General features: G+C 46.8%; 2 protein-coding genes and 2 long non-coding RNA genes across 4 annotated transcripts; 3 read left to right on the top strand and 1 right to left on the bottom strand.

The window, feature by feature from the left end:
* Positions 1 to 16: 16 nt before the first annotated feature.
* Positions 17 to 3,026, top strand: LOC120823675 (proteasome subunit alpha type-6-like). The gene is made up of 7 exons (XM_040183862.2): positions 17 to 324; positions 852 to 946; positions 1,213 to 1,294; positions 1,425 to 1,580; positions 1,655 to 1,833; positions 1,926 to 2,020; positions 2,515 to 3,026. Exons 1-7 carry the CDS (start codon positions 249 to 251, stop codon positions 2,570 to 2,572), a joined length of 741 nt encoding a protein of 246 aa, XP_040039796.1. The 5' UTR covers positions 17 to 248; the 3' UTR covers positions 2,573 to 3,026.
* LOC144410620 (uncharacterized) lies at positions 2,512 to 11,877 on the bottom strand. Its single transcript, XR_013468481.1, has 2 exons — positions 11,585 to 11,877; positions 2,512 to 4,641 (listed from the first exon to the last, which is right to left on the bottom strand). It is a non-coding gene; the product is annotated as an uncharacterized LOC144410620 (long non-coding RNA).
* LOC144410631 (uncharacterized) lies at positions 4,635 to 8,595 on the top strand. The gene is made up of 2 exons (XR_013468482.1): positions 4,635 to 5,965; positions 6,121 to 8,595. It is a non-coding gene; the product is annotated as an uncharacterized LOC144410631 (long non-coding RNA).
* Positions 11,878 to 12,837: 960 nt separating the features above from the next.
* Positions 12,838 to 17,534, top strand: LOC120823669 (homeobox protein otx5). The gene is made up of 3 exons (XM_040183848.2): positions 12,838 to 13,715; positions 14,922 to 15,073; positions 15,242 to 17,534. Exons 1-3 carry the CDS (start codon positions 13,619 to 13,621, stop codon positions 15,878 to 15,880), a joined length of 888 nt encoding a protein of 295 aa, XP_040039782.1. The 5' UTR covers positions 12,838 to 13,618; the 3' UTR covers positions 15,881 to 17,534.
* Positions 17,535 to 18,524: the final 990 nt, after the last annotated feature.

The raw sequence follows: 18,524 nt of genomic DNA, 5'->3' as shown, positions 1-18,524 counted from the left end.
ATTGCTGCCTTCCAATAGGCCGGTATCACCCACCCTCCCCCCTCCCCTCGCCTTCCTGCGCCATAAGCAGAAAGAGAAAGTAAAAAGTCATATTATTTGGGAAGTGGCTCCATTTTTTTTTCGGCCTCTCGCGCGTGTTTCGGCTGCTGCTGCTCATGCTGTTTCCTTTCAACTGACCCTCCAAGAGAAACTTCGGGACCACTTAAAGAAACGTGAACGCACGTGAGCTCACGAGGCGGGAAGTTAAAATGTCCCGCGGTTCGAGCCCAGGCTTCGACCGACACATCACCATCTTCTCCCCGGAGGGCCGCCTCTACCAAGTCGGTAAGAGAGACACCCGCCCGCTGCTCGGCGCGGCCCGCGGGTACCAGCTGGGTAGTTTGGGCTTAGGTCGGAGGTGAGCCTTTCTTCTCGATGTTGGCTCGGGAACCTCAAACATTCCACTCACGTGCTCATTTCGGGTCGTTACATCGTGGTTCCATTTACAGTGCAAGTGCTTGGGAAGTTACCGTCACGCTTTTGGTTGCCTGCTAAGATCCCTGAGTGGTCGGTTTGACTTGTTCAGATGTCCACCCTCCCAAGAAGCAAGGTCGCGACCTTCCAAAATAGAACTCAAGGCTTCATAAGCGAGCTGCAGTAGATAAACATGGGCTTCACCATTGGTATGGTCATGTGTATTCGGTATACTGCCATTTTAAAGCTGAATTAAACAGGATTTAACAGAGTAAATTCTGCTTCCTCCCTCAAATGCACGAATCACTGATGCTGTTTTTGGAGTTCTTTGCTGATATCAACACCTAAAAAAAGAAAACGCGTCATTATGTCTGTGTGTCACATGTGCCGTCGAGCAGAATACGCCTTCAAAGCCATCTCGCAGAGTGGGCTGACATCTGTGGGGGTCCGGGGGACGGACAGCGCCGTGGTGGTCACACAAAAGAAAATACAAGTGAGACACCACACACACACACACACACACACACACACACACACTCACGCACACTTGCAGGATGATGATCTGAGTTCGTGTGAAGCGTCGTGACTCCAGCTTGCTGCTGACGATCAGGACGCTGGCTTAAAAAAAAACAACGCCGGTTCTCACGTTACCAAGCGACTCCGCGCGTTTGTTATAGATGCAGCGTCAGGCACTCGTCTGGAGACACGTCGGCATAATAGCATTTCATTTCAAGAGTCGTCCTTTCCTCCCGACTGCAGGACAAGCTGCTGGACTCGTCCACCGTGACCAACATGTTCAAACTCACCCCTCGCATTGGCTGCGTGATGACCGGGCACGGCGGTATGTATCCACACCATCATGGCGGACATGGCGGCGTTCTCTGTGGTCCACTGTGACTGTGTCTGGAGGACGTCTTCATGATGTATACAGGCGGTGACACAGATTGCCGACCTTCTTCTGTTTTCTGCAGGGGACAGTCGCTCCCAGGTTCACCGGGCGCGAGCTGAAGCCGGAGAATGGAAATATAAGTTTGGTTATGACATCATGGCGGACATGTTGTGTCGCCGGTTGGCGGAGATCTCCCAGGTCTACACACAGAACGCCGAAATGAGGCCTCTCGGCTGCTGTGAGTTCTAAGTGTCTGAACGGTCTCGTGATCTGATGATGGCGTCAACCTTTCTAACCTTCTGCTTCCTGCAGGTATGATCATGGTGGCCGTGGACCCCCAGAAGGGTCCCGTCCTGTTTAAGTGCGACCCGGCGGGCTACTACTGCGGCTTCAGAGCCACGGCGGTCGGGGCCAAACAGGCGGAGGCCAACAGCTACCTGGAGAAGAAGCTGAAGAAGAAGCCCGAGCTGACCCCCGACAGGGCCGTGCAGGTAGAGGGGAGACCCGGGCAAGCGGAGCGTTCCCAAAGGGTCCGATGCGTTCCAGCGCGCTCGCCTGACTCTTCCGCCTGACTTTTCCCCAGATGGCGATAACGTGTCTCTCCTCGGTCCTGTCCCTGGACTTTAAGGCCAGCGAGCTGGAGATCGGCGTGGTCACCAAGGAGAAACCAAAGTTCAGGTGACTTCACTGAGACGTGCCGTGTAATCATTTAAAGATTCAGCGTTCATCTTTTAAGGGGGTCTGCTGAAAGTAATTGAATGAAACGTTTTGTTGAGTGTACAATCAGCTGATTTGATCTTTTTGATCTCGGAATGAGCCGCCACGTTTCTTGTGTAGCCCAGAAGAGACAAACCGGTCGCTGCCTCTCGTTAGCAGCATCCACGTGTGGGCCACCGAGTCCTGCACGCTGGCCCTTTGAGAGTAGAATAACGAATTATTCTATCGAATATTCAGGGGTGTGTGATGGCTTTCCCTCTAGTGATGATGGCCGGCGTTACTGGAAAAACAAGTAGATTCCAATATCTTTTAGTGTTAATAAAATGCAGACAATTCCTTTTCTTTTTGTTTTTTAGTATCCGCTTTGCATCTTTCAGCGCTGAGTCCTTAATCGCTGTTTTAGTCCACAAGGGTGTTGTTACAATCTTTATGTTTTCTCCCCTCACTCCATGCAGGATGCTGTCGGAGGCAGAGATTGAAGCCCATCTGATCGCCATCGCAGAAAGGGAGTGAACCTCTGACCCAGGTTCATCAACGCCTTCCATTGCTTCGTTTAGGCCATTTTAGCAGCAACGTGCTAAAGACATCCGTACACAGCGGTGGATCCAGGGAGATTAATCATGCACACTCGGAGAAGAAACTCAGATTTTAATATACCTTATCAGTTTGGGCAATTAGAAGCCAATTTTTTCCAATTGTGCCTTTTCAAAACCCCAATATACAGAAATAATAAAGCAATGTTTCAATTTTAGCGCTCACAACCATGTTTCGTAGACAACACAAGCAACACATTCTACCCAAATATACTCAGCATCGTATCGTTTGAAATACGAAGATTTGTGGATCCGATTTATTACCTGCTGTTATTTGAATGTGTACAGAATATTTGTCATACAGCTTATTTACTGTACGTTTTCTTACGGCAGCCTTGTCAATCTCCCCACTTGCAATAAAAACATCCATCAGAGTCATTGTCAGCCCCTTTAAAACCAAAGTTATAATGAAATAGAACTGAAAAGAAGCACTCTCCTGTTCTGGTTTAAATACAATATAGTGAGTAGTTGTAAAACTGTAGCACCAAAATAGGCTTTATTTCCCACGGCTTGATGAATATCCCGGTGAAACAAAAGTCCCCTCGTTGAACAGCAGGGGGCGTCAGTGGGGGGACTTTGCTGCCTTGAGGCCGGTAGAAGGTCGGTCCATTCATCTGAAGACGGGTCTCAATCCACAGTTTATTCCCTAAAACTACGTTGTGAATCTAAAAAAAAGCGAGTCGACGGGGGGCCGAGCAGAGCAGCGTGATCTCTCAGGGATAAATACAACCCAACACTGGTACGAAGTGAGATGAGCATCACAGAAGCAGATGTGTCCACTTATTCTAGCGGAAACGATATCAATGGTACAATTGTCGCATAGTTTCATGATTTAGATGTCGCGGAAAAGCTTTCACTGCATCCATTCTTCCATCCGCAGATGATGCTGAGGTGCCTCACGCCACCTGTAGATGGCAGCGTCGCGTCTGCTGCAGCGCCTTGACTCATTTAAGAACAATTCGGTTTAGTTCTGCGTGTACTTTTCTATTTGGGGAAAACCTATTTTGACTTGCAAACAGCTACACGTCTAAGTCTTCGGGGTTGTCGTGTGTCGGATGTTACGTGTGTGTGTGTGTTTGTTTCAGTGACCCACCTGAATCTGTGGATGCGGATCAGCGTCCTGCTCAATTACCAAATGTCACTTGCAATGCGGATGCAAAAGCATTTCTGGTTGTACGCATATTCACACAAAACTGTCGATGCAGATAATAAATTTATTTTGCTTTATTACAAGGAGAAGGTGACACATTAAAGGGGTAAAAAAGCTTTGGATTTACAGAATTTGATCTGACAGATAAAAAAGAAAGCCTTTTTTTACACAATGACATAACATTGTTACACTATATTTCTACATTTACCACCAACGAAACCTTATTTCATTCTCACTTACCTGCAAGGGATTATTTGAATGACAGTTCTCAAATAACTTCTCTATGCATTTGTGACAGGGGAGGTAAATCTGACATTTGGATCTGACAAGGATTTAGTGCTTAATTTCGGCTTCCTGCACACTTCTTATCTGAGTGAGATAACACCCACGTAGGCATGGGGCAGTTCTGCAGGTGTGGCGTCCAAATCACAGAATGATCCTCATTTTCAAGAGAAGGAACAAAGCCGTAGGATCATCATCAAAGATCACCGCTCCGTTGAACAGTGGATGCTCACTTTGTTGGCAGACACAATTAGGACTTATGCTGAGAGGCTTGTGTTGCTGAGCAGCAAAGCGCGCCGCTAGTCTCCTTAAAGTTGCATTGATAGGCCTCTTTGCTTAATTCTGTGTCCACTTTTAACTCACTGGGCCTTTCTTGTGTCAACGCCCGTGAGAGACACATTGATGTGAATCAATTATGTGCACTTATACACGCGGAGACAAAGGCGTTTTGGTGAAAAGGCCTTTGGAACACCATGAAAGAGAGATTTAGTGTTCCGGATTCACATCTCATGTTTGTCTCTTCGTCCTCATGTCTGGCGACGCGTCCACACGATGACCTGCAAGAAAAACCACAACAGAGAAAAAAAGAGAATCCCCGTTAGCATCGTCTGTGCAATAAGAGCAGAAAAAAGGAACACGGAAGAGCGAGAAGCAGACGGTTCAGAGTTGTGTCATGTAAGCTGCATGTAAGCTGCAGCAATCACTGCGCCGTGTCATCAAGTGCATGTTGGGGAGGGGGCGTCCTACATGTGTAAATAGTTTAAATCAGTGATTCTCAACTGGTGGGTCGCGACCACCGTTTTTTAATGGGTCGCGCCGGCCTTTGCCTGGGAAAATAAAAATTACAATTAACAAACTTTTGTGTCGGCATACGTATTCTGTCTCCACACAATCTCAGGTTCAACGCAGTCAGTCTCAATTTACTAAACGTTGGGACCTTTTTGCTCAGTTTTCGGTCTCAAAAGCTTTTGGTGCTGTCGCTTCATTCTCCACTATATCGTCCAGCAGCTAATCGCTAACACTTGCTAACTGTCTGTTTGCACAGCTTCCGAAAAATTGTCACAAACTTTTCCTTTTCCTGCGGCTCCACCTGCTCTCGCTTCACCTCGACCAGCACCACCTCCTCCTCCTCCTTCTCATCCTCATCCTACTTCCTCCCCCTGCATCACCCCCTTTCCTCCCTCCCCTGATAACAAAAATGCTGACCCTGTGGCTGGTGTCGCCTGGTACCGGGTCCGCCTGCCCCGCTGAATGGGCCCGCGGCATCGGGTAGCCAGGTTCTGTGTGTGTGTGTGTGTGCTGGGTCACGGCGTGCGGATTAGGTGTGTGTGAGTGATTGAGGGTGACAGCGGCGCTAGCATTAGGGGCCGCGGCAGATTTCGTGGGCCTGTTTTAGACACACTAAGCTGGATTTGCCAGCAGCAGTGTGTCAGCAGTGATGCAGCCCGCCTGGGCCGCCGACAGAACACACACACACACTCACACACACACAGGCCCACAAGCACATACATGCGCACGCGCACATTGAGCCACGTCACCCCTGACCTTTCTACCTGCGAGCGGTTTGAAGTCCCATCATCCCTTTCGCTCTCTGTACGTTTCTTCTGTCCATCATTCACCAGAAACGTATAAAAATGCTGCATTATTTCTAGTTCCCTTTGGTGTCTTTAGGTACAATGGACTCTGGGGTGCACACAGACTACTGCAGCATGCAGCATGCACTATGCAACCCCCCCCACCCTCCTGAATCCCAAAAGAAACATCAGGGCCCAGTCAGTGAAGACCTCGGATGGACAACGCTGGATCGATTCCGTTAACGGCCGGCAAAGCAGATCAAAACTTCCTTTTGAGAACTTTCATGTGAATCTTCACTGCGAAAAGGTCTGAACATTGTGGGTCGAGTCGAGTAAAATTAAATCTCTCCTTCAGGTTCGCACTGTATAGTGAAATACTCAGAAAATACCAGCATATTGGCAGCATATTGAGAGTGTGGTCGCGTAGACGTCCTTAACGCGTGCTTTTCTTTTCTTTTTCAGATGGCTCTCAGATGTTTCCTCTCCCCGGGTGTTAGTTTTTGGGCCTTGCGTTAAAAGAAATTGCGGATAAAGGAAATGCAGCTGAACGTAAGAGCGGGGACCCCGTTTCAGTCTCCCCTCGAGCAGCTCCATCTGACCGCTGTTTCCTCCGCAGCGGATCCCTCCCGCGCTGCTGCATACGTGTGGTCACTTTGTGTGTGTCAACGCAGAGGGTACGCGAGGCCACCGTGACCCCGGATGGCTGCACACACACACGTACCGACGCTTGGTGCTTTGTGTGCACCTTTGTCCGTGTGTGTGTGTGTGTGTGTGTGTGTGTGCGCGCCCGCTCTCCCAGATCTCTGTTACAGCCCGTCCATTGTGGAGGAGAGTGTTGAGCAAGATCCTGACCCACCGGCGAGGACTAATCAGACGCATTCCTCGGGATTAAACGGCCAATTAACAATAAGGGAGCCATTGTGGCCCCTTCCCCTTGTGCGTCACGGTTAAAAGGTTTTGTGTGTGTGTGTGTTACGTGTTGCAGCGAGCGCGTGTGTGCAAGGTGCTTTTTTTGGCCGTTCCAAAAAGCACTTGTTGTGGGTTTCACACCAACGTGCACGCCACGGCTGCACGGAAAAAAGAAGCACTTTTTAAAAACGGCGTGCATTTAAAACAACCTGACAGGGACGTAATAGACTGAGAGAAGGAGGATTATGCCAAATAGTGTCTGCAAGTCACAAGATGTGCGTGCGTTTGACACAGGGCTCCTCATGATGCAAGTTAATCCCGGGTCTGTTCGGGCAGCGGCCCACCTGGCCTCCTCCGCATAGCCATGCAAACAAAAAGGGATTCATGTTCTATTCCGTCTATTTGTGCTTTTCACGTGCATAAATGTGTGCATGCATAGTGTCTTCATCAACCGTGCGTGTGTGTCTGTATGTGTGTGTGTGTGTGTAGGATATGCATCAGTGTGGCACGTGTCGGAGTGTGGCGGAGGATTAGTGAGGCTCAGGGCCTGTTGCTCCACTTCCATGATTACTACTGTCTACTGCCATATGGGAGATGGGGGTGCAGGTGGGGGCGGGTGGTGGTGGGTGGCTTGGTTGGTTGGTTGGGGGGGCGGTGGGTTTTGGATGTGTGTCTGGGGGGGCAACTGCACCACGCCATACGCGCACACACACACACAAAATATTTTACAAAGCAGCGCATGTGAAGCCACACATTGATGCACGTAGAGCTTTGTTTTAAAAAGTTCAAAGTGTGTCACTTGTGTGTGTGTGTGTGTGTGTCACTTTGTGTGTGTGTGTGTGTGTGCGCGCTGCACCGTGTCCACCTGCCTGCCTGGACGCTGAATAAAATAAATTGACCTTTTCATTATTTAACAAACCCCTTTCCATTTTTATATTTGAACTGTATTAATGTATTTATTTGGTTTGAAATCAGTGGTTTTGAATTGACTCATAAAATATTTTTATATTTTCTTATGAATTCTAACAATATAGAAGTATTAATTAACCAATAACAATTATTTGACTTTACAGAAAGGTTCCCTCGAGGAATACAAACTCACTGCTGCTATACGTTTGATTTGAAATAAATAAGTGATGCGAGAAACAAAAGATGCTCTATGAGTTATAATAAAACATTGCACATACATCTTAATTACAAGTGTATGAGTATGAAGGCGTGAACAGGTGTTAACTTGCTTAAACCCCAGACAGGGGTCCAGGAGGGGGCTAAATGATGACAGTGAACACACACAGAAACGCACGCACACACACACACACACACACACACACACACACACCACCTGCTGCTGTCTGCAGTGGATTAGAGGTCTGTCTGCTCAGAAGACAGCAGGACACACACATCCACTCAGCGGGGGGGGGGGGGGGGTTGGAGGTGGGGGGTCCCCGTCTGTGAAACTGATCGAGATGCCGAGGCCAGACGGGCACTGACACGACGCGAGGCCGCCCGTGGAGTGAGAAACATCTCATCTGAGTCTCCGTCATCTCCGTCATCCACGCTGGCCACCAGCTTTTCCATTCTACACCTTCTTCTACAGCCGAGGACCTCGGGGGGTTTGACTGACGCGACCGGTTTGCTGGTCGTTCTAAGTCGGTTGTTCCTGACGAGAACCGGGAGTCTTGACAGAAGCTGGGAGTGTGTAATTTAAAAGATGCATTGAGTGAAACGTGTTTGAGAGCTTTGTTCACACTAAATTATGTCTTTAGAGCGTCAATGGGAAATAGAAAATGAGGAAAATTGTTTCAACTTAACGAACATTTACTTTACTGTTTAATTCTCAATTCACGACTCACTGGGAAAACAGGGAGAAAAAGCATAACAAGTAATTTGTGCAAATCTCTGTAATGTGTGCATGTCAAATGTTTACTCCTGCAAATTATAAACATGCAGTATTTCCGTTCTGTATTCACTGTTAATGCAAAATGAACCATGTGTGTAACTAAACTAAACTAAACCAGTATGAATATCTATGCATATTGCTGGGACAATTATTTGTTCATCATATAAACGACGACAGTTTATCTCTGGCCGACACACACACACACACACAGAGACACACACGCATGCTCCTGCACACACACACACACACACACACACACACACACACACACACACACACACACACGTGCAAGCAGTGATGGCATGTAGTGCCACTGACAGCAGGGCGTTCTAAGGTAACCTGTGTGGGACCTTCATCTCTTTGTGTCAGATTGAAGAGGAGTTCTCAGTGCAGAGGGACACATGGTGGACCCAAAGTAATCCTCACATCACATTAATGACTCTGACCTTGATGCACGCACGCACGCACACACGCACGCACACACACACACACACACACGCTATGAGCACAGACCACAGTGGTAATAGCACAATCATTTTAAACAGAATCGCCCCGATCTCTGTTGTAAAATATGCAATAAGTCAATCTAACAAATGGAGACAAAACTCCAAGAGAGAGACCTTTTTAAAACTCTGCCCCAATGCCCCTCCCATCCCCCCCCCCCCCCCCCCCCCCCCCCCCACACACACACGTTCCCATCTGCCTCTCTCCCCCTCACTTCTTCCACTTTTCTCTGTTTTATCGTCCCACTCCGCATCTTGTCCCCTTCCTTCCATCCCGTCCTCAACTTCCAACACAGTGACAGCGCGTCCCCGCTGCAGGTCCCTCGCACACACACGCACACACGCACACGCACAAACACACACAGACGCCTCTGTCAGCGGCGCTCCTTCCCCCGCCCCCTCCCCTCAACGCTCCTCCGTTACCTTATCAATAGCGATCGATCCGAGGCCGAGGAGCCGCTCCCGGTGCCGCGCTCGGTTCTGTCCGTCCAGCCTTCCTCTGTCAATCTGGCCACAAACCCCTCTTTCCTCCCTTTATCCCGAGGTAAGATACTTACTTTTCAGATAAAGCATATTATGATAAATCGGCTGAACTCTGCGCGTGTGCGCGTGTGTGGGTAGCTGTCACACGGACACACAAAACACCGTTGGCACGCAGTGTGCACGCGCGGACAGAAACACTGTGTGTGTGTTTACTTCTGTATCGAATAACGTGATGTCAGAGGTACTTAACAGCTGGAAACGTGTTAATGTATGTGTGTGCGTGTGTGTGTGTGTGTGTGTGTGTGTGTGTGTGTGTGTGCGCGCGCGTGCAGATTTGGGTACTGCGGCTTGGTTTATGTTGTGTCACAATCATTCCATAGTGGTCCTCAAATGATTAGAGGTTTCACATCGCAAAGGTCGGTTTACCACCGAGGAGGATTCTGGGAATTCTTTCATCACTCTCTTTTCCATGCAATTAAATTTAGGCCCAACGAAAAAGGGCCCACATGGCTTCATCAACCAATGAGTCAGACTTCGTCTCTGCTTCAATTCAAAGCCACTCAGCTGGTTTTGAAAGGAAAACAAGCTGATGAGACATTAGGAAGAGTCTGGGGAGGGTTGGTCACTGGGTTTTGTTTCCTCTTCCCCGCTTTAAGTTTGTGGAACAAATGGGCTCTGCTCTCGGCCTCTTGCTGATATAAGCGCCCGCCGATGAAGAGGAGCGGAGCATATGGGCCGATGTTCTCCAACAAACGAGGGAATAAGTTGAGGTCAACAAGGGAAAACAAAAGAGTTTGGAGAAAATGAAAACTTAATGAAAAAACAATGGCTGGGTTTGCCTTTGGGACGTGCGTGCTTGTTTCAAAATGGGATATTTATGAAATACTGTGAGTGTGTGTGTGTGTGTGTGTGTGTGTGTGTGTGTGTGTTGTGTGTGTGTGTGTGTGTGTGTGTGTGTGTGTGTGTGTTGTGCGTGTGTGTGTGTGGGAGTATAGATTAGATGGACTAAGCCTCTTATGTGCTGGTTGCCCTTAATTTGTGTCAGCTCCCGGGTCCTAGTGCGTCCATCTTCCGCCTCACATGTCATGCAACAATCAAACACATTCATGCATAAGGGAAATAATATAAAGTACTTATAAGCTAAACATTAAGCTTTTATGACTAAACAAAAAGAAACGAGTGGAAATCATTTCTAAAATGGAAAGCAATGCTGTTAAACTGTTTCATAAATAAATTGATACATTTCTGTTTCATGAAAAACTACGAAGGCGGAGTTGTAGGTTGCATTTTTGGCAATTTGATATAAATTAAGGATGAAACAAATCATTGAACTCAGAATGTATCCGTCATTGGGATCATTGCAAAGGGAAATTAAAGGTTCAAGTAACTTAGTTAAGTGTACAGCGGGCCTTAAATCTAGGAATCACGTTAATGAAGAACAAGAAACTTGTTATTCAAGTTCAAGTTCAATAACTTCAAGTTATTGAAAAGCAGCATATATTCACTTTTGAAAATCAAACTATTTTACTATGAAACAATATATTTCAAGTTTCAGAGCCGTGGATTTCCTTTTTTAATTGGTGCACAAACGCTTTGGTTAAAGCACAATCAATAAGATCTGTCCTGCGTTATTTCTCGTCAACGCATTGGGATAAATACTGCAGTGTGTTTGTGTTGTGTTTCTATTATTATTATTCTGGAAGACGGATATTAAATGAAGCTAAATGATCCACAGCTACACGTTCAAATCAGCGCATTTGATTAGTCGAATCGTTTCGTGGCCTCAGAACATTTAAAGTGCATGAAAACGAGGTTTCAATATGCAGAATAGATTTAGTCAAAAGGCGACGATTTAAAATGCATCAGTCTGCGCGAGGCAGGTGCACGAAGTCTGCTCGTGCACGACTGTGGGCGCTGCGTCGCGCGCTCGAGCCTCTCTCTCTCTCTTTCTCTCTCTCTCTCCCCCCCTATCTCTCTCTCTCTCTCTCTCTCTCTTTCTGTCAATTGGAGGTCTGCAGACATTCTTGTCCTCGGACTCCCCACAGTTAGCTCGAGTGGGCGGCTCAAGCTGCTCCAAACAAGCAAACAAAATCAAACAAACAGACAAACAAACGAACAAACAAACACGTACCTGGATGTGAGCAGGCGAGGCGTCCACGGGAGACGGAGGTTATCCAGACGCCACACGCACAAACACACTCTCTCTCTCACACACACACACACACACACACACACACACACACACACACACACACACACACACACACACACACACACACTCACCTCAGCAAGCGAAGACACATTTTATTCGCGATTTAGAAACGTTGAAACACGCCGGTAAAGTCTCTCTGTCGCTCTGTGTGTGTCTTTATATCTCCGCTTTGGCTTTACAGAGCTGGATAAACCCCTTATACAGTTTGGGCTGTACTACGTGGGTCTGTGTGTGTGTGTGTGTGTGTGTGTGTGTGTGTGTCTGTGTGTGTGTGAGCGCGTGTGTGTGTGGAATTTAAACTATAAGAAATCCGATTCAATTAACAAGCGCAGAGAATCGGCTTTGGACACTGTGAAATTGTCTGTGAGCGCAGGACGGCACAGGACGGACGAGCACGGAGAGGAGACGCGTCCCCGGACAGCGGAAGCACACCAGGCGTCCGGGGCCATTATTTAGGGATGTAACGAAATCAGAATATGTAAATGACTAAAGAATCAATCAAATCAATTGTTTAACGTGTTATTTGAAATATGAAACACTTCCACCAGAAGTTTTTCATCAAACATGTGAATTCATTAAAAAAAACCGTTATGTAAATCAACCATTCCCACATGATACAAGGCAGAGCATTAAGATTATTATTATTATTATTGACTGTATATAGTGAATGAACGAATGAATGGGCCGGAGGGAGCATGTTGGGGATCAGAAGGGGATTTAAAAAGCAGAACAACGTGGTCTTTGTGCGGCATCTAATCCGGCCCGTACCCCCTTCTCCGCCTTTGGGTCGCTCTCTGCCTCCACACGTCTAATTACTTATAATGAAAATGGTTCGTAAAAAAAGTCCACCTGGAGCAGACTCCATAAACATCAATACGGTCTCTTTTGGGTTATTTCACCAGCGTAGATTCACCATAAACTTGCCAATGAACCAGAACAAACACCTCTCTTAATTTCCCCTTTAAAGGGAATTTATAGTTTATTGAAATACATCTTAAACCTCCTAATTGACTTCACCAACAGGTGTCACTTGCCGCGTCACGTTCCCGACGTTTTAACGAATTTTAAAATAGGCAAATCAAATAAACTCATGATCCGCATGAACACATGATGACGGACTACATGAGCGCGCTAGAGGGAGAGGGAGAGGGAGAGAGAGAGAGAGAGAGAGAGAGAGAGAGAGAGAGAGAGAGAGGAGGGCTCTGGGTGGCTACTTGAAGTTACTTCTAATTAGCCAGCCTCTTCTTGCCCGCCTCACTTGTCCCTCGTGCAGATCCAGATCCTCTCCTCAGGGACCAGGTGCCTCCAAGGGGCCGATCCGCTCTACAGCAAACCCGCCAGACCGCAACCAGGCGTCCGGGCTGTTGTGGAACTTCTGATTTTTTTTGGGGTACCTTTTACTTGGCAACTTCGGTGCGCACTGCAATTACGCACGACTTGGATGAAGAATCTGCATCACGGCAGTGGGTTTTTTTTTGTTGATGAAAAGTATAGGTAGCCTGTGTCATTTTTAATTTGGCGTTTGCCATAATATCGTTTGGCTTGATTTGAGTTGTTGTTTTGTTTATAATGTGGATAGAGGAGGCATGAAGTACACAGCCAGTATATTTTACGCACAGGTGTAAAGGTGCAGCGCCGTCACATCTACAGGTAGAAGTGCAGGTGTGTGGTTCAGCAGCTCTGTCAGAGAACAAAGGAAGGTCAAGGCCAGCAAGGAAAACATAAAACAACAACTTAGTGACAAAGAACCCTAAGAAAAAAAGAGAGGGAGGGAGGTAGCGAGAGGGTGTGTGTGTGAGAGAGAGAGAGAGAGAGAGAAAGAGAGAGAGAGAGAGAGAGAGAGAGAGAGAGAGAGACACCCCCTCGAGACTAGCTAAGAGACCCAGCCCCCGGTCCGAGAGAAGGAGAGAGAGAGTGAGGGAGTGAGGGAGTGTTTTAAAGCCAGCAGGAGGCATGATGTCGTACATTAAGCAACCCCATTACGCGGTGAACGGGTTAACGCTGTCCGGCCCGGGCATGGATCTGCTCCACTCCGCCGTCGGATACCCCAGTAAGTATCTTATACTTTCATTTCAAGTAACTTAAACCTGTGCTTGATTGTAGTTTTAATTTATTTTAAAACTACTTTATTAATTGTTTTTTTTTTATGTAGTTATTGAGATGATTGATTTTGCCGTTTGCGTAAAATGTTCTTGAAAAAAAGACATTTTTGCTTATTTGCTCGTTATCTAAAAATGCATCTGCGCTGTTTATCCTGTATGAGCATGAATACACGCGCGACTCTTCAGTCATCGGAACATGTGTTCACTTGACCTATAAATTGCGCGGATTATAGAGTCAAAAACAATAAGAAACGTGTGTGAATGGAAACGCAGCCTCTTCTCACACCGACTTAACACCGAAATAGACTCCAATCTGTTGCTCTTATCATGTAACCTATTTACAAAAGGGTGCCCATTGTATTTTGTTTTGTGCCATTGTGATGGCTTGTTGTCTCCATAAGTGAACACTTATTATATTGTTCGGATGGGTTATGTTTCCCGATCAGCATCTGTCATCGTTCAGAGAGTTTGAATAAAACGATGCCGATGTTTGCCACGGATGACAGAAGGCGGGATACAAAGCTTTAAATACGGGATGCAAAGCTCGGCCTTCTTGTCACAGATTGGAGTTGAAACCATTCTTTTCTCATTCGGAATGCTTGCTTAGTGACTTTCGTTTCTTCAGTTTGTGTAGTTCCATTCAAACCGCCTCACTTAAGATTACACCATTTAAAAAAATCGACTTGATGAATAAATAATAGCTGAACATTTTCCGATGTGTGACAAGAGGCCAAAAAGGTCCGAAGAAATTTAGCGACCGCAATTTTTAAAAACACATTTTGAGTAGGATAATGTCGAAACCATACTAACGAAACACTCTACAGCATTTAAAAAAATGTTTAATCTATCCATTTGAGAGAATAATTGATTTTATTCACAAGCAAAATAGTTGGGATAAAATTTTGTGGCGGTCCTTAATAAAACATTCCACCCAAATTATGATTTGAGGGATTTTTATACCCTGATTTATATCAGATTCTGGTGCTAAAATATATTTATGTATTGAATAAATGAAATAAAAGAACACACAAAATGCGTTTTGTGTTAAAAATAATAAAATAAAAAAACAAAGCTAGGAAAATTATAAAAACAACATTGATCGTAATTATAAAAAACATAATAGTGGTGATTTATTTCCCTTCTCCTCTTTTTAGACACTCCGCGTAAACAGCGTCGGGAGCGCACCACCTTCACACGCGCACAGCTGGACATCCTGGAAGCTCTGTTTGCCAAAACACGCTACCCAGACATCTTCATGAGGGAGGAGGTGGCCCTCAAGATCAACCTGCCCGAGTCCCGAGTCCAGGTAACTCATTTAATCACAAGCATGAAACGAATTATCAAAGAATCCTCCGTCTGACTTTTGCATTGCGCCTTAATTCGCGCCGTAACTCATCGAGAAAAAGACATAAACGTGTCATGGATCTAATTGGGATGGCGATTGTGTAACTGATGCACCTCTTCCTTCCTCCAGGTCTGGTTCAAGAACCGCCGAGCCAAGTGCCGCCAGCAGCAGCAGCAGAGCACGGGCCAGTCCAAACCACGCCCCCCCAAAAAGAAGGCATCGCCCGCTCGGGACGCCAACTCCGAGGCCAATGCCAACCCCGTCAATGGACCCTACAGCCCTCCGCCCCCTCCTCCCGGCACCGCCATCAACCCAAGCTCCAGCGCTGCTAGTGCCACGGTGTCCATCTGGAGCCCGGCCTCCATCTCCCCGCTGCCGGACCCCCTGTCCGCCTCCACCACCCCCTGCATGCAGCGTGCATCCGCCTACCCCATGACCTACACCCAGGCTCCGGCCTACAGCCAGAGCTACGGGGGCTCCTCCTCCTACTTCACGGGCCTGGACTGCAGCTCCTACCTGTCCCCCATGCACCCGCAGCTGTCGGGCACCGGAGGGGCCCTGAGCCCCATCACGGCCTCCTCGATGGGGGGCCCCCTCAGCCAGTCCCCTGCCTCGCTCTCCTCCCAGGGCTACACGGCCGCCTCGCTGGGCTTCGGAGCCGTCGACTGTCTAGACTACAAGGACCAAGCTGCCTGGAAGCTCAATTTCAATGCCACTGACTGTCTGGACTACAAAGACCAGAACTCCTGGAAGTTCCAGGTCTTGTAAATGACAAGTAGGAGGTGGTGGAGGGAAGGATTGGGGTGGTTGGGGGGGGGGCAGTGAGGGGGTCAGAATTGCAAAAATTGGTGTGTTTGTAGATGAAGGAGATCAATCGTATCAGCTGAAGAACTCATCAGCTGAAGTTGGAGCTTCACTTGGGTCTTCATGCTGTTTCACAAAAAAATTCTGTGTGGAAGTGAACTGATGCTTGTCTTGGAAAGATGACAGTTACGTACATCTGTACAATAATATCTAATCAGAGAGAAAAGAACAACAGCTTTACTTGTGTAGCTCGGTGGCGTTCAAGTTGTTGTGATTTAAATGCACCGCTGATGCGATCATGCACAACAAAGGTGCATCCCTTTGATTGACAAATCAGTAGTTTGGGGGTCAGAAGCTGCTCCAGCGGCCTCCACGTGGACCAGCAGAGCTTCCACACAACAGGTTTTAGATCAGCCACTAAAATGTGACTTTTAAAAGCACACGAACCAATCAGAGCCCATGATTATTTCTTCCTTCTTGACTTGTATCTTCTCACTTAAAAAGCTTTGAGCCCCAAAAAACGGACTCAAACCAACCGGGACGTGACATCATCTCGAGGGAGGCCGATGATTAAACGACATGTGAGAGACGCTTTAGCAGACAGAAGCCGATGATTCCCAGTAGCCTTGTGTGATATCGCCGACCCTCTGCGGCCTGCGTGGGGGACGTCTTAGGGGGAGTGTGTGTGTGTGGGGGGAGGTGGGGGGGGGGGGGGGGGGGGGGGGGGTCACTGGAGTGACTGCAGTACAAACCTGTTGCCTTTGAGCATGGTTGAAATCATTAGCAGAACGGCTCGTGCATTGTTAGTTTTAATAGGATAACTTTCCGGACAATCGGTGCAACAATGGTCGCATTGTATACTTGCATACCCCCCCCCCCCCTCCCCCATCCCCCCCCCCAAGGAGGACTCAGAGAAAGAGAAAGGACTTCCTTTGCACAGAGAGTTTTGGTGCCTCTCTCGATTCCCACCTGTAAACACGTGAGGGGTACCGCTGTATGTGTTTGATGTATCGTTTGATTTATTTTTTTGTATTAGACTTTAACAATATTATGTTTCTTTAAAAAAAAAAAATTGTGAATTCGTTGAAGTAAAAAATTGTGGTAATTTGTTTTGAAGTTGATATTATTATCAGTATTATTACTATCATCATTAATTTTTATGTCTTCAGCTGACATGGACGTTGCTAATATACTTTTTTGTTGTTGTTCTTTTGTAAATATTAAACTTGAAAATGCAATCACGTCTGGTATCAGCAGCGAGTTGCTACGCAGGCGCTCCGCCCAACAGATTCTCCCTTTTTCATAATTTCTAGAAAACTGCCAACGTTTTATTTTCTCTGTTTATATTTCTTCTGGTTTCTTCTTTTTCTTCTTCATCTTTTTTTTTTTTTCAAACTCAGGGGTTTATCCAATTAAAGTAGCAGTATTAGGACACAATGCTGTTTATGCTTCTTAATCATTGTGCTTTTGTTTTTTCTTTTGCATTTACTATACTCTTCTCTGCTTATTTTTCTGACATGAATTATTTTGTATATTTCACTTGTCTCCTCGGTTTCGGACAGTCTCACCACTACCATGCTGGATGATGTTTCTGAGACATTAAACGACTTCATTAAAACTCTGCGGTCATTGTGTTCTGTGGGGAGGGGAGGATGGGGGGAGGGGGGGACGCAGTTTTTAATATCCAAAAAGTTTGAAAAGTCACAAATACAAAACCTAACATGGTGGTTTTGGCGCCTCAACCTAAACTTTGGTTTTCACAGTGAAGTCGTCACAGATTGGTTTCCCTGTAGCCAAACGCAATACATTGAGATCAGTGAGACTGGTATGTCTCCCCAGAGGATGCACCCTGCTGATTTTCCCTCTGGCACCCTCATCAGGTCATTAAGATTTTTGACTATTTTACCTGAAAAGTGAGCAACGTTGACATTTGGGCATCTGCACCATGTGTCCAGCGCTAATTAGCAAGTGCTAACACGCTAATTTAGATAGTGAGCATGGAAAACGTCAAAACGTCACAGTGGCGTTGTCGTGGAAGTGATTCATTAATATACAACAAAATCATTTTGTATTGAGCTGTTTGACGCATAACTTGTGTTTAGTGGTTACGACACCTCCGTCGTTATTTTCTCCCACAAAGAAAACCTTTGCATTGTATGTGTTGCTTTTTGTAACTTTCCGTTGTGAGAAACCACACAAACAACTGAGTGCATGTATGTGTGGCACGCCAGCGTTAGCTGGTGCTGCTGTAATCTTTCTTTGGGATCGTGGTCATAACTGCAGCTTTTTTGTCGCGTCACTATATTTTGTCACGTCTTGGCTGTAAACTGATGTCCTGCAGGTCTAAAAGGGACGACGGGGTCCGGCCCGCTCAGACCGATACGTAGAGTAATACCGATCACTGCTACACCGCCGTCCGCACTACTCGCCTTGGCCGGTGGCGGCACCTCTGCCTGCCAAGTAACAGCGAGTGTCCGGCGACGGGATTTAGCCCAAGAACCCGGAGACAAGGCCCACATCTGGGAAACAGGGTTTACAAAGTTTTGTTGAAACTGATGCTCAAGTCAGCAAGAGCAGATAGTTAGACGTACGGACAGATAGATGTACA

Source organism: Gasterosteus aculeatus, chromosome 1 (genome assembly GCF_964276395.1).
Source record: "Gasterosteus aculeatus chromosome 1, fGasAcu3.hap1.1, whole genome shotgun sequence".
Taxonomy (NCBI): Eukaryota; Metazoa; Chordata; class Actinopteri; order Perciformes; family Gasterosteidae; genus Gasterosteus; species Gasterosteus aculeatus.
Note: the sequence above shows the minus strand (reverse complement) of the source record. Positions and strands in the feature narration are given on the sequence as shown.